Source organism: Echinops telfairi, unplaced genomic scaffold (assembly GCF_000313985.2).
Source record: "Echinops telfairi isolate 266 unplaced genomic scaffold, ASM31398v2 ScPeMD7_7469;HRSCAF=8507_1, whole genome shotgun sequence".
Taxonomy (NCBI): domain Eukaryota; kingdom Metazoa; phylum Chordata; class Mammalia; order Afrosoricida; family Tenrecidae; genus Echinops; species Echinops telfairi.
This window is the reverse complement of record NW_022111373.1, coordinates 57603106-57629529: the sequence shown is the minus strand read 5'-3', so window position 1 is coordinate 57629529 and position 26424 is coordinate 57603106. Positions and strand designations below refer to the sequence as shown.

General features: G+C 42.0%; 1 protein-coding gene across 1 annotated transcript in view; it reads left to right on the top strand.

Annotated features, from left to right (window-relative positions):
* The window catches only part of ADGRV1 (adhesion G protein-coupled receptor V1), a 675247-nt gene that overhangs the window by 543630 nt on the left and 105193 nt on the right, over positions 1–26424 (top strand). The window contains exon 82 of the mRNA XM_045285199.1: positions 2299–2456. Coding sequence (XP_045141134.1) covers positions 2299–2456 — 158 coding nt within the window. The remainder of the gene's footprint in view (positions 1–2298; positions 2457–26424) is intronic.

Below are 26424 nucleotides of genomic sequence, written 5' to 3'. Positions count from 1 at the left end.
TACAACAAAATAACAACAACAAACCAATGACAAAAAACCAAAACAAAACACAACAAGAAAGAAAAGTTTGTAGTTAGTTCAAGGATCATTTGTTGGTCTTTAGGAGTGTTTTCCAGTCCAGTCTGTTGGGGCACCATGCCCTGGCCCCAAAGTCCACGTTCAGCATTCCCTGGGGACCTCGCCGCTCCATTCTCTTGCTGTTCTGCTGCACCCCCTTAGTGTTTTGCCTCGGTGTGGCGGGATCAGAATGTGTGCAATTCCCACACTGTGTCTCAGGTGCTGTCCCATGTAAGGTCAGTGAGGGACGTCAGGTCTTATAGTGGGGCTGGCCATGTGGTCCTCTCTGTGGACTGGCTGCTCTAATTGGGATCATCGTCCTCAAGGCCTGGTGGGCCAGGATGTGCTCCATTCTCTCCTCCTCCCCCTTCATCTGCTCCCATGTGCTCTGATCAGATATGTCCCTCTCCTGGAGCTGCAGATTCAGTGCCATCCTTTGAAATACATTCTTCTCGGGGGAGGGGCAGGTGTCCACTTAGTATTTGGGACTGGGGCGGGCCCCCCAGACCTCTCCACTGGCTCCCGACTCCACGCCGGCATGTTGGAAAATGCACAGCTTTCAAAACCAAACTCAAACGAACTCCATGGAGCTGATCCTCACTCCCAGTGGCCGGTAGGGCAGGGGAGAACTGTCCTGTGGCTTTCTGAGACTGTAACTCTTTACGGGAGTAGAAAGCCTCTTTCTCCTGTGAGGCAGCCGGCGGTTTCAAACTGCTGAGCTTGCAGTTAGCAGCCCAAGTCATAACTTCTGTACAACTGGGGCTCCAGTGTATACGTTAGGAATGATAAACGTGCCTTTTATTCAAAAATAAGGTTATGAAGATGACTGAATTTGGAGCCCTGGGAAGCCTCAAATTTGCCTTCAAATATGAAAGGTACCCTGTGGTCTCCAGGAGAAGTTTCAGGGAAGAATTTAGCTGCAAAGCAAGATAGTGTAAGTTTTGTTATTGGCTCTGCAATAGTTACCATGAACCCTCATCTTGGTATCTACAATTAGGCTCATCCTAGGAAGAAAATTCCAAATGGAGAAAAAGTTGGTGAGGAAAGAGAGGAGGCCAGGAGGAAGAAACGATGCCCTGGCCGCCTTCTATGTCCCAGCCCTCCTGCTTACTCTCTCATCGTGGGAAGTCAGACAGGCCAGGAGAGATTTGGGCAGGCATGACCACATTTTGACAGGGCAGGGCAGAATACTGGGAACAACATTTCTGCAACCATAAACCTCAATAGCATTAATAGTGATTTTTCTTTTAGGGGGATTAAATAGAGGGGTTAGAATGGAACCTTGGAATTTCTGAGAACCTACCAAATAATTTGGAAAATAACCTGGCATGACTATAGATAGTAGGTATTAATCCTATACCATGACTCTGTGTGTGTGTGTGTGTGTGTGTGTGTGTGTGTGTGTGTGTGTCTCTGCGTGCGCGAGTGCAAGTGCGAGCGTGCACGTGTGGGGCGCATGACATACTGAAAAAGAAAGAAAGAGGTCTAGTTATTTAGGAATTGTGTGAAACAAACTATGTGTTTCACATTAATTTTATCAGTTAATCTTTAAAACTGACTTTTGTTTTGGATAGCATTATATAAACCTACTTTAACCATGTGGAAAGGTTAAGAAATTTACCTAGAGTCATTCATTTAATCTGTGATATTTAAGATTTGATGCTAAAGAGTCTGATTTCAAAGTCATGATTTATTTATTCTATGAGTTTCCATAGCCTTTTAAAATGCATGTGTATATAATGAATTTACACGAAGATTATATAATGTGATTTTTTTTCTTTTACTAATTATTAATCGGGAATTAATACATATATCATACCATTCCATATTCAACACGTCCAGCAGAATTGTACATTTGATACCACACTTTCCAAACATTTCTTATCTACATGGACCCCTTAACATCATCTCCCCTCCCCTACAGTCACCACCACTGTCCCCCCTGCCCCCAAGTCCCTTATTCTACCTGCTATCTCCTTTTAAGCCATAGCTCCTTTTGAAGCTTTATGAGTATTTCAAAGATGCTCCGTGAGCCTGCTTTGTAAAGGAGTGGGCCAGACTGTGTCATGTGCCCTCTGCTCAAACAGAGCTCTAATTTGGCATACCAAACATTTGCTTTTGCCAGCACCTAGCCTAGATACAAAACAGCTGGTTTGATGTGTCAACATTATATATTCTAAGTTTACACATTTGTCTCGATGCCGCCTGAGGTACCCATTCTCGTGTCTTTCTCTCTCTCAGATGTTTTATCCCCAACATCTATGCAGCGCTGTTCACTGCGGCCCTGGTGCCCCTGATGTGCCTCGTGGTGGTGTTTGTGGTGTTCATCCACGCCTACCAGGTGAAGCCACAGTGGACCGCGTACGACGATGTCTTCAGAGGACGAACGAATGCTGCAGGTTTGAAAGGAACCATATTTGCACTTCAGTGGTGGGAAATTTTTAATGGTGGAGAAATTGCCCTGAGTGGTTTTTACTGTTGTTTTTATCAAAAAAAAAAAAAAAAAAGGATTAAGGTTAAGTTCAACCTTAAGTTCTGAAGCCTTAAGTTAAGCTATAGACTTTTAATTTGTTTCTTGGCACTTGCTGACATCACATTTTTTCAGGGCTCCCTCCATTTTAGCGTTGGTTCCAGTGTTGTCCTTAAGATGCGAAGGTTCAAGTAAATGAGTCACGGCTTTTGGGAACTGGCTCCAAAATTTTCTTCAACTCAAGCATGAAAACCTGTTTTCAACTTAGGGAATCTTATATATTTCTCTCGGGTTCTGAGACTTCTTCAGAGCCGAACCAACTGCCGCAATGCTCACGAGGGCTTTATTTTGCATGTGGAATTCTGAGTCTGCTGACAGATGTTTTAAAACATATGTAATCAGACAGCTTCATAAGTGGCTACACATGTCTGGTTACTTAAGCATACAAGTTTTTCCAGCTCAAATTGGCTTTCGCTGCAGCTCATTTTTTCCCTTTGAATCATAGTTAGCACAGGTTTTTATGATTTGGGGGTTTAATTTGTTTTGTGTTTGTTTTTTTGTTGTTTTTTCTTAACATTAGCACATCCTAGGATTTTTCTTAAATAGGAACAATAACCACACACCTAAATATTCATTCTAAGGTGTTCTGTGATGATCGGGGATTTTAGGGAGAATTTTATAAACCCTTGGTAAGGATGCCTCATAGACAAGTCAAGAAAACAAGGCACCTCCTTTCTAAACTTTTACAAGTCTAAAGCCAAATGAAAAAGCTATCCTCCAAGAGTTTTTACATTTTAAGTGTTTTACAGAATTTAAACAAAATACCATATAAAGTCCTTAGAATAGTGTCTAATACATTGTTAGTTCAATAGCCACTGCCTCTTACGTGATAATGAAATTGTAAATTGGATTCCCTCACTCTCCATTACAACCATTCAAGGTCCCCCATTGTTGCCCAAAAGAAACGTCCAGTCTCTTAGCCTATGAGACCATCCGTCCGTACGATCCACCTCCTGGCCATCTTTTCATCTGCAAACTAGTTATTGCATGTCCTACTTTCTGATCATGTGTATTTAACTAATGATTAAAACTGCCTGATACTGTCATCCTTGCTCATGCCTGGAACCCTCTCCTTGGAAAGTAGCAAGACTGCTCAGTACTAGTAGGCAGTACTCGTTGACATGGGGAACCACGGAGAGGTAGGGGGTAGAAGTTGAAGGAAGAAGGCTCTCCCTCAGCTCTCCCAAATCTAGCCAAGTAAATCCATACCCAAGTAACAACGCTGTACTTGATCTGAGTATAAGCTGAAATCCCATTTATTCTCAATTGCCACCTAGACAGGTGAAAGTTAGACGATGAATAAGAAAGATAAAGAAGAACTGATGCATTTGAATTATGGTGTTAGCGAGAAATCTTGACAGTGCCTTGGGCTGTCTTGGAAGAAGTACAGGCAGAATGTTCCTTAGAAGCACAGTTGACAAGACTTTGTCTGACATACTTTGAACATGTTATTAGGAAGACCAGTCCTTGCTTGGCAAATTGGAAGGTTAGCAAAAAAATAAAAGGGAAGACCCTCAATGAGATGACAGCTTGACACAGTGGCTGCAACCAGGGGCTCCAAGATAACCACAATTGTGTGAGGATGGTGCCGGGGCAGGTGATGTTTCATTCGTACATAGGGCTGCTATGACTTCATGCCAACCCCACAGAGCCTGACCCCAACAGGAGGATCCTTAAATCCTACTTCAACAAGCTCGCTCTCCTTACTTTATAGAAGCTCTGGATACACTCCATATGCTACCTCTTCTGGGAAGACTCCATAATTGCCTCTTTGTAGACCATGCCAAATAAGAAGTATCTTCATTCATTTATGCCTTTGAAGTACTTTGCACCTATAGCTATTAGATAGCTTACTTTATATTACCTTAAAGGGCGGCGATGGCTTGTTTGGAAGTGAGGTGCAGGATGCCGATTTTCTTAATACATTTTGACTTCTTTGAAGGAAAAGACCATTTATTATTCACCCATGAATTCCCAGGGTCTTTTAGGGTCCTCAATGAGCCCTGGTGGTGTAGTGGTTAAAAGTTGGGTTGCTAACTGCAAGGTGAACAGTTCAAAACCATCAGCAGCTCCTCATGAGATTGCGTTCTACTCCCATAAAAAGTTATAGTTCTAGAAACGCACTGGGGTAGTTCTGTCCTGTCCTGTCCTGTAGGGTCACTATGAGTTGACATCAACTCAATGGCAATAAGTTTTGGGATTTAGTATGCTCAGGGAGTATAATTAGTATTTGTGGATAAACGAATGAATGAATATTAATCAACATACCATAAAATCATATAATTGTTGGAGTGGATAATCAAGCTGAATTAAAAAGAAGCATCTGCTGTGTCATTGAAAATGGAAATTAAGTGGTTTAGGGGTTGATCTGATCCCCTCTAGCTACAGAAGGGAGAAGGAAAAATCCATCTCCACCTAACCCCAGGCCTGTTGCCACAGGCAGAAAGGTTAGACATGCCACCACCCACCAGCCTTCTTCTCCCCAGCATTCTACTTCTCTGCTGGGCTCAATAATTCATTGCAGTGGCTCCACAGAACTCCCAGCCAGTATGCGTGATTAAGGGGGGTTTCAGGGAAGCTCTGCTTTTATCACAAGCAAGATCATAAAGCATTAAAGATTCAGTCATTGCTTCACAGCTCCACTTCTCCTCAGCCAGCAGCTATGTCTCTGTCTAGTCCTTGGCTTCTCAGCTATGTGGTCCCTTGACCTGTGGTCTCCATGGGCCAGGAAACCTGCCTGCTACTCAGGCCACAATCTCACAGTTTCAGAATGCTCCTTTGCTGTCTCGTGGTCTCCTTTCCTCGACCTCTGCTCTCAGCTTGGATCCTTTGCTCTGTCCTCTGGTCTACATGCTGCAGCCTCAGTCTGCACTAACATGGTCCACTAGTGGCTCTTTTTCTCTTGATGGTCCTAGGATTTCTCTTTGTTCCTGTGCCTCCTTATAGCCAGGGAAGTGGCAACTAACACTGACCCATCCCCTCTGTTAGTGTTACATCTGCCCTATTTCCACAGTCCCACCCCACCATTTAGTGGGAGTTACAGAGACATGGATACAAGAGCCATATTAAGAAATTGCACTTAACCATACCCATTGATATTTATTATCATACAGTAAGACTTTCCCCATAATTCCTTAGCTTCTTTAAGTCCCACATATGTATCTACAGCATTAACTAATGACCTTGTCAGTTACATATTATTTGAAACAATAAAAGCCCATCGCCATCTGAAAGTGGAGGAAAGTACTTACCTCAAATCCAAAATCTCCACATAGATCTCCATATATATATTCTATTCATAGAGATAATCCACATATATTCTATTCATATAGATATATCCACATATATAGATATCCATATATGTATATGTATATGTATGTGTGTATATATATATTCTACCAAGAGCTATGAATGCTGTCTTTGGAGCTTTCTGTTTAAATTCCATCACACTAGCCAATAAGCTCTCCTGCTAAGACAGCACCATATATATGAGTTTTGTTCACTGCCCCATTCCATATACACAGCAGCTTTAGACAAACTATATCAAGAGAAAATTAAACATAGGATGAACATCTCTGTGGGTAAGAAATTGAGCAGAAATACAAAGTAGTAACCTGGCAGGGGGGCAAGAGGGGAAGCCATGGACCCGATGTTCTCTCGCTCCAGAAAAAGGCGAATTCAGGAGGAAATGAATTGCTGTAGTGATGCATTAGATAATTCCCAATGCGAATACCAAGGGGCCAGGAAAAGGGCTACCATGATACCTTGATAAGAACTCATGAGCTACAGCTGCAATATGACGAATAGGGGCAAGAGACCAAATTCATAAAAATAAATCCTCTGTCGATACTGGGATCCGGGAGAGGGTTTAGTGGAGGCAAGCACGAAACCATCGGACAAGAGCAGCCGAAGAGGGAAGGAGAAAATACAAGCCCAGAAACAAACACGAGTATTGATCTTACCTACAACCTAGGACTTCTTCCTAACAGATCGCCCTTAAAACATGAATTTAATCTAGAAAAGTTAAAAAGTGAAATGGTCTGTAAATAACTGAGTAAGTATATTAGGGTTTTCAAAGATGAAGTCAAAGTCCATTTGATGAAGTGAAAACCCTCGGGGTGCCACCTCGCCGAGTTTTTGCCGTACTGACCGATGCTTTGCATTCTCTAGCACTCACCCACTGACGCTGGCCGGCTCGTGACTGTCGTGTGTTTATATAGTTGTGCACTGTTCCGTGTTTCCGAACACATTGATCCTTCCCCCAAAGAAACCTTGTACCCTTTAGCACTCAGCCCTCACCCCCACTCCCCACACCTTGGGTGCCTTCCTCTGTTTCGCCTGGTCCTTGTCGACTCAGGGAGCATGAATCGCCTTCCGAGAAAACTGTTTTCAAATATATAAACCACAAATGGGGAATCAATTCTTTACTGACAAGAAGACTGTTTTCTAGCTTCATAAAAGAATGCTACATTTTCAGCATGTTTGGTTCACTGTTGTCAAGGGTTTTGCTTTGTTCACTTTTTAACAAGGTATGTGTTATGAGAAGGAAAAGTCAACGTGTAAGGGTAATTCAAACAGTATTGGTGCTGGAGTTTACGTTCACAGATGGACAGGTTTGTTACAAACAAACCCATCTGCAGTCAGTGAGCATCTCAGCAGTACATGTATCGTAGTCTCACTACGGTACCTTAAATAAAAGGGATCCAAACAGTGGCTTTCAAGATGAGGCTCAGCCCATTAAATCCAAGGCACAGAGGTCAGCTCAGAAAATGTGATGACTGTTTTTGTTTGTTTGTCTGGGGTGTTTGTTTTTTAATACCAAATGGGGTGATATTGATTGGTCACCGTATTCTCAAAGAACACAGGATGACCACAGAGGCTTACGATGAAGTATTAAGAAAATGGCATTGGTGTCAAAAAGGCCAGGAAAGTTGCTCTGAGGAATTTTGCTTTTTCCCATTACAGCGTTGCACTTGTTCACTCTTCCAGAAGCAAGGGCTATCTTAATGGGAATTCCATTGGAAAACCTGATCTAATCCACCCTCTCACCACAGCCATTGAGTCGGTGCCAACTCAAAGTGATCCTGTAGAACAGGCTAGAACTGCCCTGTGAGTTTTCCAGACTGTAACTGGCAAACAAAAGCTGGGGAGTAGAAAGCCCCATATTTCTCCCACAGAGTGACTGGTGGTTTTGAACTGCCGACCTTGTGGATCACAGCTGAACTTGTACTCACTATGCCAACAGTGGTATTGCCCTGAGATTACTCCTGCAGACTTTTTTAATTCCCCAAACCCAGAACACATTTGAGTCCTTCCAAAGTGGTCAAACCTGCCGTTTTGATGGGGTGTGAATCCAGGAGGGCAGGTTTCTTCAGAGAAGCTAGGGATGGAGCTACCACAGGTAGAAGGATAGAGACCTAGGTGGGTGATGGGTCTGTATTTTAAAAAAATACAGATTTCTGTGATTTTGAAGCATGACTTTACTTACCCGCATACAGTCTCCTGATAGCCCGGCTGCTTTTGTGTTGCTGTTGTTGTTGTTAGTGATCAGCATGGCTGTGCTCATTGATGTACCTTTGATGTGTGGTTTGGGGAGCAGATGCAGTGAGTTAACACTTGCACCTGCCATATTTGAATAACTGGTGAGATCCTGTCCAGATCTTGCGTGACTGCTAGAGAACTCTTCCTGAACGACTCACTCCTTTGTGCAGATTGGATGATCCTGACAACAGGGACTTTCCATCAACAAGTTTGGTGTCTTTTATGAATATTATTATTGGCCCTTTATCCTCTCAACTTGGGCGTCTATTATGAATATTAATATTGTCCCTTTATCCTCTCAACTTGGGTGAATTTTCCACTCCTGACCATTACTAATTTGAAAAATTCAAATGTACTCAATGAGATCCAACTGAAAGATGTCCACCACTGATTATTTCTCGTTGCCTGGAAGAACTATGGCAGATTGGTTTTGTGGCTCTTTTAATAATGAGGGGCTGTGAAAACCCTAATTTTTTCAGGCCTGTTCCTCATGATGAGATTCAGTCATCTCCCCCTCCTTTCAGAGAGTTGATGTGCATTGAGAAAGAGTCACTGAGTCATGATAAAGGTACTTTCTCTGAGCTAAATTTCAAATATCTCAAATAGCATTTTCCACAAAGCCTGTAATTTAGGGTTTGGTTTTGATCTTTGGCAATGATAAGCTTGTCTCTCCTTTCAGGTTCATTAGAATTTACTGGCTCTTTTCTGATTCATCAGCCAGTTCTATGTGAGGAATGATTCATGGAACAGGGAAGGAAAATGGATTTGAATAAAAAGAGGAAGTAGGTGGTTACAAATCCTTATAAAAATCCCACGCATTGGCTTCAATGTGATATATAAAAATGTAAAAGTAGCTTGTTTCAGCTAGCAGTATTTTAGTGACTCTGAGGTTTTCAGATATTCTAGTTTTGAGCACTAAAGGTGTGTGCCTGACACAAGGCATGGTATTTTCAATCACCTCATACGCATGCAGAGACTGGACAGTGGATAAGGAAGACCAGAGAAGAACTGATGCATGTAAGGTGTGGTGTTGGCCGAGGATATTGTCTATACATCATGGACTTCCAGAAGAACAGAAATAACTGTCAGACTCACAGTCAGAGTGCTCCTGAGAAGCAAAGATGGCCAGACTTTACTTCATGTTCTTTGGCCGTGGTATCAGGAAGGCCCAGTCACTGGAGGAGGCCATCATACTGGATACAGTAGAGAGGGTCAGCAAAATTCTTCAATGGGAGGGGCTGACACAGCGACTGCTCCCCTAGGTGCAAATAGCAACAATTGTGAGCATGGCGTTTTGTGGCCCAGAGGGTCACTGTAAATTGGAACAGACTTGACGACACTTGATAACAACAGCAGCAGTTTTGTAATATCTCTAACCTCTTCCTGGTGACATATTTGAGGACAAATACTTTAATTTCTTCTGAAGTTCTCTTTGTTCATCTTTAGAGTGAATAATACTAATAACAACAGAAATTAATTTTTTATGGCGCTCCTAAAATCAATGAAAACATTTCAGTGAATGTTACCAGTTTGGGTCCCTACCATCCCAAATTTTGAGTTAACTATTCCCTGCTGACATGAATGTTTTAAAAATACAGTTAAAAGAAGTGCAGTGAAATCCATAGCAAATAGAGGAGGAAAGAGGCCCTGCTAAATGAAACACACACCGACTTCCTTTCCAAAGGACTGCCCCTGGCCATTTTCCTCCCTTAATGTACATACTACTCCTCACATCAAAATGTAGAGTCTACTTCTCCTTCCTCTAACTCTCAGCTGGCTTTGGGCCTACACACACCAATCGAATGTGGCCAAAGCATTGCTGTCCAGTAAAGGGACGCGCCTTGAAGAACCTGAGAGCACCTTCTTTCCTAGAAGCCAGCCGCCAGGTAACAAGTTCAGTTACCTTGAGACCGCACGAAGAGAGTTCCTGCGCCAAAGTCCGGGCTGTGACCCAAGTGGGTTTTTATAAAGGGCAGAAGAAGTTGTAGGTTTTACATCTACTGGACACGGGCAACCTCTCGGAAGGCCTAGGAGCAGCGGGAGAGGAGAGAGGCGGTCTCCAAGTTCCGGCCTTCAGGGCTTTTGGCTGAGAGGCGTGGTCGATAGTACTCGTTGACCTCATTGGCTGAATTAAGCCCACCTGGCCTAGTTTGGGCCCACCCTGGTGTACCCTCTCCCAGACTGGGGCCTGAATTGGCGTATGCCCCTTAGCCTTTATTGGCTTCCAACTTCTTGTAGGAAGAACCCTAGCGCCCAACAGCACCTGCAGGTAGTCGTGCGGAGAAGCCACCTGAAGAGGCATCTTCTGTCAGTCTCTGTAGTCGTGCGGAGAAGCCACCTGAAGAGGCATCTTCTGTCAGTCTCAATTGTGTCCGGCAGCCCCACTCTGGATTTGAGGCATGTGGGTCAAGTAGCCCTCCTGTGTTCCAGTCCCAATAAGCATGACACAGCGGAAACATTTCCCAGCCTAGGTTACAAAAGTGTGAAAAGTGATCCATTACGATTTTCAGACACTTAAGTTTGAGGGTCGTTTATGACACAGGAGCGGAACCTTGGTGGCGCAGTGGTGAAAGCAGTTGACTGCCGTCTCAAAGGTCGCTGGTTGGAGCCCAGCCACTGCCCCCTGTGGGAACTATATGGAAGTGCACAGCCTCGTGGGCACGCTCTGCTCGGTCCTGTGCAGTGGCGAGGAGTTGGAACTGACAGGGTAGCAATGGGTCTACAGGCAACTAATAATAAACACTGGTCCCGATGTCCTCGGTATTCTCACATCAAAAGTATAAATATGAAGGGGGTGCACAAAGTTTGTAAGAAAACAGTATTAAAAGAGCATGGAATTTTCCACAAAAGTTTTGAAGCCCCCTCATAGATCATTTTCATTTAAGTTCCTTGTCTTTTTTTGGAGAGTCATGGTTTATAAATAAGATTGAACAAATGCACCATGATTCTCTTTCCTAAAATAAAATTGAGGATTCAGTTAAGATGCAGTAAAAGTGATCCTATCTAGTAACAGTACGTGCTTGAAAAGAAGCCAGCGGGACCGACATAACAGGCTTCATATGTCCTTGGCAGCACGCCTCTTGTTTGCTGTCTACTCCCAGGTTCCTATTGCTGAAAATAAGAAGACAATGCCTAGAGACCTAAGGAGAGCCCCGGAGCTTCTGCACAGACGTAGACAGACTTCCCCTGGTTAGCCAGTGGGGGAAATCCAACATATTTGAAGAAACCAAACGAATGCCCTTCCATCTATGCCATCAATCTTCAGAGATTCAAATTAGGCATTTTTGAAAGTGAAAGATAATATGGAATCATTCAATAGTCATTTATTGTCTTAATTATTTCCAAAAACAGAGATTTGTTCTTAGATCATTAAAAAAATCCCAAAACAGTACAATGAGTTTCCTGAGGCTTTATTACATCAAAGTCAGTAAAAAATTAAATCATAGGGTGGAAAGAAAACTTAAATTTGTTTGATCAAAGGGGACTGATAATTTGTGGCAGAGTTGGGTCCTTTTAGAACTCAAAATTCTTGATTCTTTTTTTTATGCCTGTGAACTCTCTTTGACACAGTCACACACACTGATGAGGACAAGGGTAGTTCTCTACTCATGCTATTTCGGTACAAATCTGAAACAGTTAAGTGCAACGTTTTGTTGGTGGATATGGTAGGGTTGCAAGGAAACCAGGCTGGAAACGCATGTATGTGGCAGATGTGAAGTTACTGGGTCCCTGGTTATCCTCATCTCTGTCGTTGTCATCAGCACACTCATTGTTACCAGTGAAGATCAAATATATATCTGGCACTGTGCTGAGTATATTATATATATTACCTCAATTAATTTTTACAAGAACCCTCTGAAGTGTGTGATATTATTCTCATATGTCAGACAATTGAACCAAGAGAAAGAGATGCTTAGAAATGTGTCCAAGTTCACGTAGAGAGACTTAGAACCAAATCCAAGTTCATGAAACTGTTACACTATGGAATTGGGGTTGGAACAACAGGTGGCTCATAAACTCTCTGGTATAGCACCAGTGCTTTACCCCTGGCCATTTTATTAGCACAGTTTTCATTGATAATAACTTGTAAAGATTATATGAAACTTAATGAGTATTCGACTTCATTTCCCAGAAAGAACGAGCTGTGATCTGTGCCAGAAAGTTCTTCCTTCATCTTCTGATTTTCATAAAGGGCCTTACCTCGTATTTATGAAACTGAAGGATCCAATTTATAAAGTTGCTCAAAGGGCTAATTCATATAAATTAATTAATCTATATAAATTAATCAGTACACACTTTAGAATATACTAAGTACTCAATATGTGTTAGTGTGTTATTAGCATAACAACCCTTTAAATATTTAATTGATCCAGAATATAGTCAGAGTAGTCTTAACTCCATTTTTCTGGGCACTTCCTAAATATCCTTCAAATATGCTTGTTTTTTTTTTTTGATTAGTTCCCACAGTGGTGAAAGCACTCAGCTCCTAACCCAAAGGTCAGCACTTCAAACCCACCACCAGCTCTGTGGGGGAAAGTTCTCAAAGTCTGCCTCAGCAAATATCTATAGCCTTCAAAACCCTGTGACGCCGTTCTTCTCTGCACTTTTGGTCACTACGAGTTGAAATTGACTTGATGGCAGTGGGTTCCGGTTTGGGGGCGTGTTTGGAGGTGGGGCCAAGACTTGATAGTGGGAGGAGTCTCCCGAGTTATAACCCTCATCCTGTCACACTTAGGCTATTGCAACACACTCAAAACTGATGACCCTTGGCTTTTGTCTGTCCCCATGCCACACTGAGGCATTCTAAAAGGCAAAAATGATCTATTCTTTAAAATCATCCAATGCAACCTTTAGACTGTAAAGATAAAAAGAAAATTCCTCCTATTATATCTCCATATCAGCTCTCTTTATAGCTCCACTGTTCTCAACTAGGTGCCTTGCCTAGAAGTGACATGATTTCGGACAAGTTTGTACTTCGGCAACCAAGTATATTGATTCAGGCTTGCTGAGTTCCTCATTTATAATGGTAAGGGGAGAAAATGGAACTGAAATGAATTTTTATCTCAATACCCATCATAAATGGGTTTCAGTAAGGTATACATGGAAGATAGGAGCCCTGGTGGATTAGTGACCCCCCTAGCCTTGCTCGTGTGGAGCTGTTGGTGGTTCCAAAATGCCGACCATGCAGATCATAGCCCATCCATGATAAATGAAGGAGGGTTTGACCTTTGAAAACACGAGGTCCGCCAGCAGAGTGAGCATTGCTGAGGAGTATCAGACGTTCCCTAACCCCCAGTGTGGTTGGCATTTCCTGTTGCCAATTACATGCAATTTCCATGCCTGCTTGACTCAGAAATCAATAGAACGTTCCTGATTTTTAATAATTTTTGTAGTTATGCTAAAGTGAGTTTTTCATATATTTCTCTGAAGTTTCTCTCCAAATTAATGAAAAGTTTCCATTTTAATTCTCCTGGCGTACCTTGCTTTTTCAAAGGTCAAACCCTTCTTCATTTATCATGGAAAAATTAACAATGAAGCATTACTTTCTATCCCTTTGAAAGCTACATAAAAGAGTTGTTCGTGTTTATTGCTTTGATCTAAGAACACATTCCCTTTTTCCTTTATGGATGACTGAAGTCTTCCATTGAACTCTTGGCTGATGCAAATGCAATCTTTTAATTTTTTTTCCACAAAACGTGTCTCTCTAGGATTGCTATTTGTATTATAGACATTGCCAAAGAATGCATATAAAAGTCTTCTAGAAAATGGAAGATTTATTTTTCCAGAAAATTTTATATTGGCCTATGTATGTCATTGACAACACTATAGTTCCCCCTTGACCTAGCAGTGAGTCACCACCACTGGCCTCAACCTGGGGATCCTGTCAAACACCATGACTCTCGAGTCGGCCAAATCCCAGCTTCTTGGGTTTCAATTACATTCTCGATTTGCAACTTTTCCCATGTGTTATTTATTGCCACTCTCATTATTTAAAGTTGTTTTCAATTATAATTCAGTGCCTGTAGCAGATTTAAGATTGATACCATCACAAAATAATACTTGATGTGACCCTCCTCTAATAAAAGTAATCAGCTGCTACAATAGTAAAGAGAAGATCCCCACATAAAAGAGAACAAATTTGCTAAGATTAGAGAAGTATGGATCAAGGGCAATACAGGACAAGGGCAGTTATATGCTAAGTTTCTCTAAAAATACAATGTTGGTATGACACCTTCGGTCATATTACCATAGCTAATACTTTGTAGATTATAAAATTCAGAAAGTTGAATAGGCTAAAATTACATTTTTATAATATAGTGCGTGTTTGTTTTCAGAGGTAATTGACATCATATCAAGAATAACACTTTAATTTCATTGGACCAAAAGGTATTAGGATGCTGTGTGATCCTTTCTGGTTGCCAACTACCTGCAATTTGCATGTCAATTTGACTTAGAAAGTCAATAAAATATTGCTAATTTTTTAATGATTTTTGTAGCTAGGCTAACGTGAGTTTTTCATGTATGTCTCTCCAAATTAAGCACCCTTTCATTTTCCTCGAAACTAGTTGCAAGAGGTCACTCCTTTCCATAAGTATTGTTATTACATGCCAGTGAGTCAACCTGACTCAACAGCGACCCCATGCGTAACCCGGTGAAACATTGCCCAGTCCTGCACCCTCGCATCAACTCCAACCCCTAGCAGCCCCGTGCACACGAGAAAGAAACACGGCACGGTCCTGCTGGTCCTGCGCCATCCTCACCGTTGTTGCTATTAATGCAGCCACTGTGTCAGTCCATCTTGAGGGCCTTCCTGTGTGTCACTGTCCCTCCACTTTACCAAACAGGATATCCATCCCCAGGAGCTGGTCTCTCCTGAGAACCATATAATAGTGCACCCAAAATATTTGTATTCCTTCCTACACATCCAGGAATCTAGTTACCTGCGTACTCATTTCTTGTGTTTTTAAAACTGCTTTTTCTCACAATGCCCTCTTCCTATTCATATTACTTTGCCTAAGACATTTCATCCTCTCCCTTCCTGGCTCACCCCTTTCCGCGCTGCATTTCTCTGACCACGGCTTCTTTTCTGTCCGCTTGGTTGTCCTCTCTTCCCTGGGCCCATCGATGTCCTTACAGAATACAATCTGTAACCTGCCATGAACTTTTCAGGGATATTTTCAGTAGCCCCCGTATTTCCTCACAGACTACATTTTCTCCTTCAGCGGTAGTTCCAGGTTCCAGCTCAGAGTATGTCTTTTCGCCAGCTAATTCGTACTACTCTATAATGAGAGAGATGAGACTTTCTACTCTCATAATCAGTTACAGTCTTGGAAACCCACAAGAGCACTTCTCCCTGGTCCTGTAGGGTCCCTGTGGATTGGAATCAGCTCTAAGTGGCAGTGTGTGTGGTGGTGGCTGTTGTTGCTGTTTATAATGAATATTGATTTATTCTAAGTAACTAACTAGGCCAACTTTACCTCTCCCAAATGCTTTCGAATAGTATTAATTGATTCTGAAGTCATGTTGGAAAGAGATTCTGATGCCCATAAATCTTAAAACCTCTTTGTGTGTGTGTGATTTAAGGAAAACACTTATTTATTTTTTTAAATGTTGTGTGTATATATATATATTTCATTAAAAGATCATTTTATTGGGGCTCCTACAACTCTTACCACAATCCATACATCAGTCATATCAGGCATATTTATACATATGTTGCCTTCCTTCTTTTCTAGACATAAATTTCTATTGAGCACCTGGTATCAGCTCCTCTTTTCCCTCCCTTCCTCCCGCATCCTTGTGACCCCTTGATAGATTATAAATTATTGTTATTTTCATATCTCACTTTGGCCGCTGCCTCCCTTCCCCCATGGCTTCTGTTGTTCCTCCCCCTGGAGGGGGTGTGGTGTGGTTGTGTGTCCATCATTGTGATCAGTTCCTCCTTCCTCCCCTCTTCTCCTCCCCTTTCCGCTACCCTCCTGGTATCACTATTCCCATTTTAAAACCGTGTGTGATCACTCACTGTACACGCGCTGGTGGCACAGAGGGGAAAGCATTGGGCTGTTAACTACAAGATCAGCAATTCAAAGCCACAAGCTGCTCCACGGGAGAAAGATGACAAGATTTGAAGCATCAGAAACCCCGGGAAGCACTTCTCCTCAGTCCTCTCGGGTGGCTGTGAGTCAGAATTGATAATATGGCAAGCCTATACAAGGTTACCTCACTCAACCCTTCTTATTTTCACCCAATTATCTCACTTTACACATAGCAAAGCTTTGGGGACCTTCATTTGCTGGTGTGTCATGATTCAAAACAAGGAGCAGTAGCTGCAAAAATCCATTAGTCATTGGAATGTAGAATAGACAAATTGGAAATCTAGGGGGAAAGTAAAATTTTAAAAAATGGAGCACATAAAAATCACTACCCTAGGCATTGGCCAGCTGAAATGGATGGTCCTGGCCATTTGGAACCAGACAAGCATTGGTCACTATCTGGTCACAAATCAAAGAGGAATACCACCATGTTCATTGTTCAAAGAACTTTTCAAGATGCATCCTGAAATACAACCCTGTCAGTGACAGGATCATATCTATCCTTCTACAAAGAAGAGTAGGTAATGTGAATCTTATCCAAATGTATATATCAATGAGATGAAGATTAAGAACCAAACCAAAGTTCAAGGAACAGAAGATTGAGGTCAGTATGTGTACTCTATAATATAAATATAAATGAAGATGCATTGATAAATATTAGTGCTTACAATATGGAAGTTAGAAATGCCAAAGAATGATAGCTCTTGGAGAATACTGTTTTAATGATAGATATGACATCACTGATGCACGATAGTTTTCCCACCAACAATTTATTCATGTCAAATACCTTTGTACAAAAATATAAATAGTGATTCTACATGTGGACCTCATTAAATGTAATATGGAACAATCAAGTCAACCCCATATGTGAAAAGAGAAGATGGGAAAGCGCAATACTCTTAATCAAAACAAGACCAAGGGTAGACAACAGAACAGGTCGGCAATTACTTATGTACAAGTTCAAGTTGAAACTGAAAACAATTAAAACAAGTCCGTGAGAGACAAACTATGACCTTGAGTCTATCTCCCCTGACTGTAGAGACCACCTCAAGAAGTTTTGACATATGGGCCTCTAAGACCAGACTAGTTGTGGGATGATACCAAGAAAATCATAGACAAAGAAAGCAAAAGTTGATTAAAAAGTTTAACGAGTATGTGATGTGAGACTTTGAAGTTTGCTCTTGAATGTAGAATAGCTAAAGAGAAAAGAAGAAATGATGAACAGATTTTGAAGGGGGGGGTGTGAGAAGACAATGTTAAGTATTCTAATAAAATATGCAGAGATCTGGAGTTAAAAAACCAAAAAGAACACACTCTACATTTCTCAAGCTGAAAGAATTGAAGAAGTCTTGAATTGAAATATTGAAGGATTCTCTGGGGGAAAATATTGACCCATGTAGGAAGCATAAAAAGGAGACAGAAGAAAAATAGAGATCCAGTACTAAAACAAAATGGTTTATGTTCATCCATCTCAAGAGGTAGCTGTGATAGTTAGGTTTTTTGTGTGATAGTTACATGACACCTCTAAGATGATATGGGTGGAATTTAGCCTGTCAATCAGGTTATAGCTTGATGACATCTGTGGAGGTACAACCAAGATAAATGGCTCTCTGGAAGCTTGGCCCCTCTCTCTCTCTCTGCCTTCACCATCTGGCTGCTGCCCTGATGGGTACCAGAGCCCTGGAGATGCGTCCACCACCATTGGATCCACAAGACTTTGCACCCACCAGCCTGTAATGTTCCTGTATTCTGCACCATTGCACACAGCCTCCTGAATCTGAAAAGGGACTATGGACTAGTATCGGACTTATGGACTTGAGTTGGACTGAGCTATGATGTTCTCTTAATATAGAATTACTTCTTGATATATAGCTCTTTCCTCCTCATATATGAATGTCACTGGATTTGTTTCTCTAGTCAACCTGGCCTAACAGAGTTGCATATGTTAAAGAACCAAAAGTATTGAAAAAAGAAGCCCAAACTGCTCTGAAAGGATTGGTAGAAATTAAGACTCCAGGAACTTCCAGAATACCTATGGAAATGTTTCTACAACCTAATGCAGTACTGGAATTGTTTACCTGTCTATGCCAAGAAATATGGAAACCACCTACCTGGCCAGCTGACTGGAAGAGAGCCTTGTTTGTGCCTGTTCCAAAGAAAGGCAATCCAACAGAAGGCAAACATTATGTAACAACATCATTAATATCACTTGCAAGTAAAATTTTGTTGAAAAATAATCTTAAAATTCCATTGCACTACATTAAAAAGAAGCTTCCGGTAATTCAAGCTGGACTTGGAAGGGACAATGGAATGAGGATAACAATACTGATGTCAGGTGGATCTTAGTTGCAAGCAAAGAATACTAGAAAGATGATAACCTGTGATATAAAGCCATGCAATGGTGGATCATAAGAAGTGATAGATAACATTAGGGGGGAAAAAGAGGAATACTGCATTGTGCTTGTGTGGAACCCATCCTAAATAACAGGCAGTCATTCAAACAGAACAAGGGAATGTGACATGCTTTAAAATCAGGAAAAGTGGGTTCCAGGGCCACAGCCTGTAACCATGTACTTCTTCAATTTGTTTGCTGAGCAAATCATTTGAGAAGCTGGATTATATGAAGAACCGGATATTGGGATTGGAAGCAGGCTCATAAACAACCTGCGATATGTAGATGACACCCCTTGCTTTCTGAAAGCCAAGAGGATTTGAATTAGTGTATGATGAAGATCCAAGACTATGCAATCTTCATTATGGATTACACCTCAATATAAAGGAAATAAAAAATCGGCATAACTAGACCAGTAAAGAATATAACAATGACGATAGAAAAGATTGGAATTGTCAACTATTTCATTTTCCTTGGATCCATGGTCAACCTTAGTAAAACCAGCAATCAAAAAAAGAAAAGAAAAAAACTGAATGTTTTCTATTGGGCCAATCTGCTGCAAAAGATCTTTTCAGAATGTTAACAAGTAAAGACATCATTTTGAGGACCAAGGACTAGAGAGGAATAGATGTATTTGAATGATGGTGCTAGAGAAGAAGGTTGGCTATATCATGGACTATCTAAAGGTATAATGAATCGTGCCGTGTTTTGTTGTGTCAGGCACAGGGTCACTGTACGTCAGACCAACTCTGGCACCTAACAACATCAACAGCGGAAGGAGGAAGAAGTTTGTTTTGGAAGGAGTACAGCTGGGTTGCTCCTTGGAAAAAAGAGAACGGTGAAACTTTGCCACATGTACTTTGGGCGTGTGATCAAGTGAGTTGCATCCCTGGAAAAGGACAGATGCTTGGTAAAGTGGAGGGTCAGCAGAAAGAAGGACACCATCATTGAAATAGATGGACATGGTGGTTGGGAAAACGGGCTCAGGCATAACAGTGGTAAGGATGGGGTAAGTGCTTCCTTCCTGTGTGCAGAGTCACTATCAGTCCGAATTGACTTGACAGGATCCAACAGCTAGTGCCTTTCTAACTTGTTGAATGTAAACCACAGTAAGAAATTCATTGTCCATGTGAGCCACCCAATTTTAAAAGAAAATTTCAATGAAATATAAACAAGATATTAAATACTCTGAACATTCTATTCCATTCCATTCCTCTACCCTTATAATATGCTGACAATGGGAGTCACTAATGTTTGTGACCACACTTTGTAACTTTCTGCTCTGGAAGGTAATTTAAGTAGCTGGCAGGATATCTCAGACACAAAGGCAGACACAGTAAACCTAATAATAAAAAACAAAACAAAACCCACTGCCATTGAGTTGTCTCTGACTCATAATGCCCCTTTAGGACAGAACAGAACTAGCACAGTCTCATCTTTCTGCCTTAGAGCAGCTGCTGAGTTTGAACTGTCAACCTAGCCGCCTAACATTATTTGACATCACATACCAGTGTTCCTTAGAGGAGCCCTAAACCTTCTACTAATTAACACAGATTTAACCTGATGTTTTCTGACATGTGAAGGATTTCAGTCTGTGGAAGTCTCTAAGGAACCCTGGTGGCATAGCAGGCTATGTGTTGGGCTACTAATCACAAGGCCAATAGTTCAAAACCACCAGCTACTCCATAGGGGGAATATGAGTCTTTCTACTCCCATAAAAAGTTACAGTGTCAGAAACCCACTGGAGTAGCTCTATTATTCCCTACAGGGCACTATAAGCCAGAAGCAATACAATGGCAGTGAGTGTAGTTTTTGGGTGAGTTTTGAAAGTACCTAGGCCTGTAGGCAAAGAGCCAACACTGGTCTAGGGTTTCCAGGGGTAAAGAAGAAGATGGTGAACAAATTCTCAAAGGAGTCTCAAGGTCTCCTAGAACTCTAAATAGCAGTGCTTTGTCAATGGCTGACTTAGGATTCTCTTGGTTCTTAAAAACAGTCTGGAGTCAGGCCTTCTTTGAGTGTGATTTATTGGGACTGAAAAAAAATTGTACAAACCTAGAATTATGGTCTCCCCTAGCAAAAGCAATGTATAATTTTCAATTTGCAAGCTATAATTTTGAATCCAAAGAGAATAACCAAGTTAGATGAGACATACCCACATGGAACCTCACATGGACTGTTATTAGTATAATTCCATTTGAACCATGAACTTCAAAGCTGCCAGATAGTATCCTATTTGAGGAGCATCATATAGATCTGTGACTGTTTAGAAAAGGTCAAGTGACCTATTATTTTCATGAGAGGAAATATCTTTGGAATCTATGGGGTGAGGAATTGTCGTTTGAGTACACAGTCAATATAATCATATTCTACACACTTCATAAACATTTCATAAAATGAGATTAAGAGAAAAGGCTCCCCAACACCAGAGTTCTGAATCAAACATGAATTCAGCCAACTAAAAACTGAAGGATGGCTTAACCTAGTTCTCTCACTACATTACCAGCTACTCAGTCACCAGAAAGTTCAAAACACATCCATCTCCAGGTATGTTGAGGCACATAGCAAAATTCCAACACACTTCATTTTTACAGTAAGTAAAAGGTTACAGGACAACTCTGACCTGCATTTGTGTTTGTTAGGGTTCAGACTCCTTGTGACCTGATCGATATGCAGCCAAATTAAACACTGCCCAGTCCTGCACCAGCCTCACAATTGCTATATGTAAGCCATTGTAGCAGCCATCATGTCATTTCACCTCTTTGCGGGTCTTCCTCTTCTTCAGTGGCCTTCTACATTGCCTAGTGTGGTGTTCTTTTCCAAGGACCGGTCTCTACTGATAAAATGTCCAAAAGTCATGACGAGATCTCGCCATCCTTGCTTCTCAGAAAAACTCGGACTGTGCTTCTTCCAACACAGGATTTTTTTATCTTCTGCTTGTGCAGGGTACTTCCAATATTCTTTTTCAATGTCAATAATTCAAATGCGTTGGTTTTTCTGCAGTCTTTCTTCTTCAGTGCCCAGCTTTCACATGTACATGAAGCAATTGAAAATACCATAGCTTGAGCTAAATGACCTTAGTTCTCAAAGTGACTTGCATGTTCTTCAAAACTTTAAAGTGATCTTGTGTATCAATAGGTCGTTTGTTTCTTGACTGCTGAGCATTGACGGTGGACCCAAGTAAGATGTAATCCTTGACAACTTCAATCTTTGCTCTGTTTATCATGATGTTGTCCACCGTTCCAGTTGTGAGGTTTGGGGTTTCCTTTACATTGAGTTGCAATCCACACTGTTGAAGCCTGCAGTCCTTGATCTTCATCAGCAAGTGCTTTTTAAGTCCTCCTCACTTTCAGCAAGCAAGGTAGTGTCACCTGCATATCACAGGTTGTTAATAACCCTTTCTCCAATCTTTATTCTTGTTTTTCATATTAGAATCCAACTTCTTAAATGGTTTGCTCAGCATACAGATTGAATAAGTATGGTGAAAGGATATAGTCCTGACATGTACATTGCCTGATTCTGAACCTCGTAGTATTCCTTGTAGTATTCCCCCTGTTGGTCCATGGACAGATTCAAATGAGCACAATGAAATATTTGACATTCCCATTCTTCTCAATGCTATTATCCATAGTTTGCTATGATTCACAAAGTCAAATACTTTTACATAGCAAATAAAGCATAAGCAAACACCTTTCTTATATTCTTTGCTTTCAGTTAAGCTACTTCTGATGTCAGTGAGTGATGATATCTCTGGTGCCACATCTTCTTCTGTAAACAGCTTGAATTTCTGGAAGCTCCCTGTCAATGTACTGCTACAACTGTTGTTTAGTGATCTTCAGCAAAAACTTTACTTGCATGTGATGTTAATTCTGTTCTATAATTTGCATATTTTATCGGGCCATCTTTCCTTTTGTTACCAGAGTCTTTCCAAAGGAAGAACTTCATTGTGCCAACACGTGGCTCAGTGCATTGTATCCAAACTGAGCCCCATACCAGAAGTCTTGAGGACTTTTATAGGGAAGGGATTGCTCACTTGGGCCTTTAGGGGTTTGGCTGACTAGTTCTAGCAAGCAGGCTCAGAAGCAGGGCCATAGGTTACAGAAGTGGAAATAGGGGTGGTGGCTTTTCACATCCTTAGCTCTCCTGGTCTCCAGAGCAGCCCATTGTTCCTGCCTTATTCCCCACTTTGAGAACCTTTTAGGGATCTTTAGCCTCACCTTCTTCCTTGACCATGTGCTCGAGCCCCTGGCTCAGGGGCTTTTAGTGGTGCAACCCATAGACATGGGAGGCTGTTTTCTTTTCTACTATTGTCTCTAGGACACTTTTCAGTGTCCTAACAGCCAGGGGTAGGAGACACGTTATGGGACACACCCCAGAGACTGCTCGGTTTCCTCCTATTAAGTCTCGAATCCTCCCAGTGTTTAAAATCACTGCAGATGTTTGTGGCAATCTCTAATACAGTTTTTCGATGGTCATTTATGTTTAGGCAGCAATTAAATATATTACCTTTTCCACAGACTCCACCCCCTTCAGTCAGTAGATAATCTAATGCTAGTCTGTTCTAATTGCAGTTCATATCTGGTTCTACTATTGGGCAAGCATTTATAGCAGCAGTTCTCAACCTGTGGGTCGTGACCCCTTTTGGGGTTGAACGACACTTTCACAGGGGTCGCCTAAGACCATCAGAAAACACATATTTCCATTGGTCTTGGGAATGAAGGCACTGCTTTTCTATCCGTCTCCAGGCGAGTCCCCCCACATGCAGATACGCCCACATACAAGTACCCTGTGTGAAGACTGTTACCCATGCTGCACCATGCTTCAAGGCAAAATTTCATTTATTTTTCATTAGAAAAAAATATTTCACAATATATAATTACATATTGTTTTTGTGATTAATCACTATGCTTTAATTATGTTCAATTTGTAACAATGAAAATACACCTTGCATATTAGATATTTACATTATGATTCATAACAGTAACAAAATTACAGTTATGAAGTAGCAACGAAAATAATTTTATGATTGGGGACATCACATGAGGAACTATATTAAATGGTCGGGGCATTAGGAAGGTTGAGAACCACTGATTTATAGGATGGATGCAGTTTGGTTTGTGATTATTTCCAAAACTTCCTGAAATGGAATTATCTGGTTTATCTAGAGATGTGATAGCCCCATAGCCATCTTCAGCGCATGTGGCTGGCCCATAGTATTCTCTAATGCATTGTAGGGGAAGGGGGCACTCGTCATTATTTTCCCATTTCTGGCTTCCCCCATCCTAGAGGGCTATTCTTTTTCAGCACAAGCCATCAAAAACAGGGACTCCTAAGGTGTCTTCTGACTGTTTGGGATGAAGGAAGTCCTTGGCCTGAGGGTGCCCCAAAACAAGTGCCTTATGAATAGGCGTTTTCTCTGCACAGCCAGAAGAAAACTTATGGGGCTGCCCATCGTAAGCTGAGGTTCATAGGGCTGCTCCATAGCCCGTGCAAGTGAGGGTAATCAGAATATAAGGCACTAGAGTTAGCTCAATAGCATACTTCTCCTATTCAGCCACTGCTGACAGAGCCCCAATCTTGGTACTGGTCACCAAGTTGATATGGATTCATTCACTGTCAGGGACTGGGGCAAAAGCTCTTACCAAGTGCCTGGCAAGTTTTGTGAGTCTACTCCTGGGAAAGGCAGGTATTTCCTATAGCTGGACTAGAGAGGACCCATGCTTTGGCTGTGCACAGGGAATTAAAGTGAGGTTGGAGTTCCAGGACAGCCACAGCATGGGGAGACACCTATGCATGCCAAGGTCACTGCTCATTCCTACGTACCCCTGCCACACAACCAGCAGTTTGAGACGTTTAAGGTGGATGCAATGTGTTCTCCTAAGTCAAAAAACAAGTTTCTTCCTGATTGTGGGAGGGGTATTTGGCCTTGCCGTTTGGCATAAAGGGAAAGTTTCTCTGGTGACTGCTTTTGAGTCTTTTGTACCACTTTCATTTTATCTCTTTTGAGACGACCTTCTCTTTGTTTTATATCAGTTGGAATCTGACTGTTTGCTCCCCATTGGCCAGTTTGGGGGAATCATACCCAGGGGAACGTGTCGTCTCGTGTCAGCTCATGTCAGCCAAAGTTTTTTGCCTTATGGAATCTTTTCCCCCGTGACACACTCCTGCAGACAGGTACCGCCTGAGTGAGTGAGGTAGCACGGCTGCTGTATGTGAGGGTAAGAAGTAAAAGAGTGGGTCACTTTTTCCCCAAAGCAGGCACTTGCATACCACTCTTGGCAGTTTGGTAGGGCTACAACCACTGCCAGCTGGTTCTGTTGAGAAAACATAGGAAGGACAGCATCCTCAGGCTTTGGCCATGCGTGGACCTGCCAACTTCCTGAGTGTGGCAGGAGCAGGGCAAGTTGTCTGTCGTTACAGGATGGCTTAGATGGCATGGGCTGGATTGCACAGTATGCCACTCAGGTGTGGGGGTGGCTTTTTTGAGTCTACTGTGGTGGATCCAGATTCTACCTTCACTCCAGTGGGGGTAGTTAAAATAACAGTTAGTTGACTTTTCCAATTGGATTTTAGGGGTGTTAAGTTCCAGTCTTTTAGCCACACCTGCCTTCCCAGACTGAATGAATGACACCCATTTGACTACCTGGAATTACTTTCCCTACTTCTTGGATTTGTGAACTAAGAAGAAGGGGTGGCCTACCAAACAGAATTTCAACTAGGGAATTCCAAGTGTCTTTGAGAAGTACCCCTTATTTTGAACAAATCCAAAGGGGGTGCTTGGGGTCATGTCAAACACGCCTCTTGGAACAGTTCAGTAAGTCCATTGTTTTACTGTTCAGTTTATGCCCTAGCTCTGTGTCTGACATGTGACATGCACTTTCCAATTTATACCCAGTACCCTGGCTGTCTCCAGCACTACATCCCCCATGAAGCCTGGTCCATTATCAGATCCCATGGTCAACGGCATCCATACCCCTGGATAATCTTTCACTGTAGAATCCAGATGACTCCTCAGGCCTTCTCATTTCATGTGGGGAATACCTCCTCTATCTTCTCAGAGTAAGTGTAGACTTGTACTGGGAGATAGTGGTGTCCACTGCTTCTGGGCAGCTCAGTAAAGTCAAAATCTGTGTTTTTAAAGGGAGTTCCCCCAACTACTTGTATTCCTGGTACAAGCTGGCCCCTTGGCGTGGATTGCTTTAACTGCAGGTTAAACATCTCTGATTTACAGTCTTGGCCAGGGTGGCCCATTGCAGTTTATAGAAATATTTTCCCAACAGATGCTCAGTAGCTTCCTGCCCCAAGTAGATAGTAGCATGAAACTTCTTCACAAGGGATAGGTAGGGCTAACAGTTTTGGATGACAATTCTGTGATCTAGTAACTGCTACCAGCCTACCTCAGTGCTTTTTGCCTTTTCTTGCTGCATCCACTGCAGTTCTCTGGGGGGAGTACATGGGTGTGGCGGCTTCAGGCATCAATGACATAAGTGAGGAAGTGATAACAACACATTTGGGGCCTCTACAGCTACCCTCCTCGCTTCCTGTATGCTCTCTGGTTTCCTCGGGCTTCCTACACTTGTCCCTTCTGATTCCCTTTGAAATGTATCATGGCCATTTCTGCCAGTCTAGTGAAGCCAGCATCTCAGACTGGTGTTTTCTTTCTTTCCTTCTGGCAGTTAGCAATCAGCTTTCTTTTTATTTGGACCCATGAGCGTGGAGCTTTAGAAAAGCATACCTCAATTCCGTGGAGATGTTGACCCCTTTGTGTTCTGCTCCACTTTAAGGCTTGAGTTAAGGCCACTAACTCAGCTTTG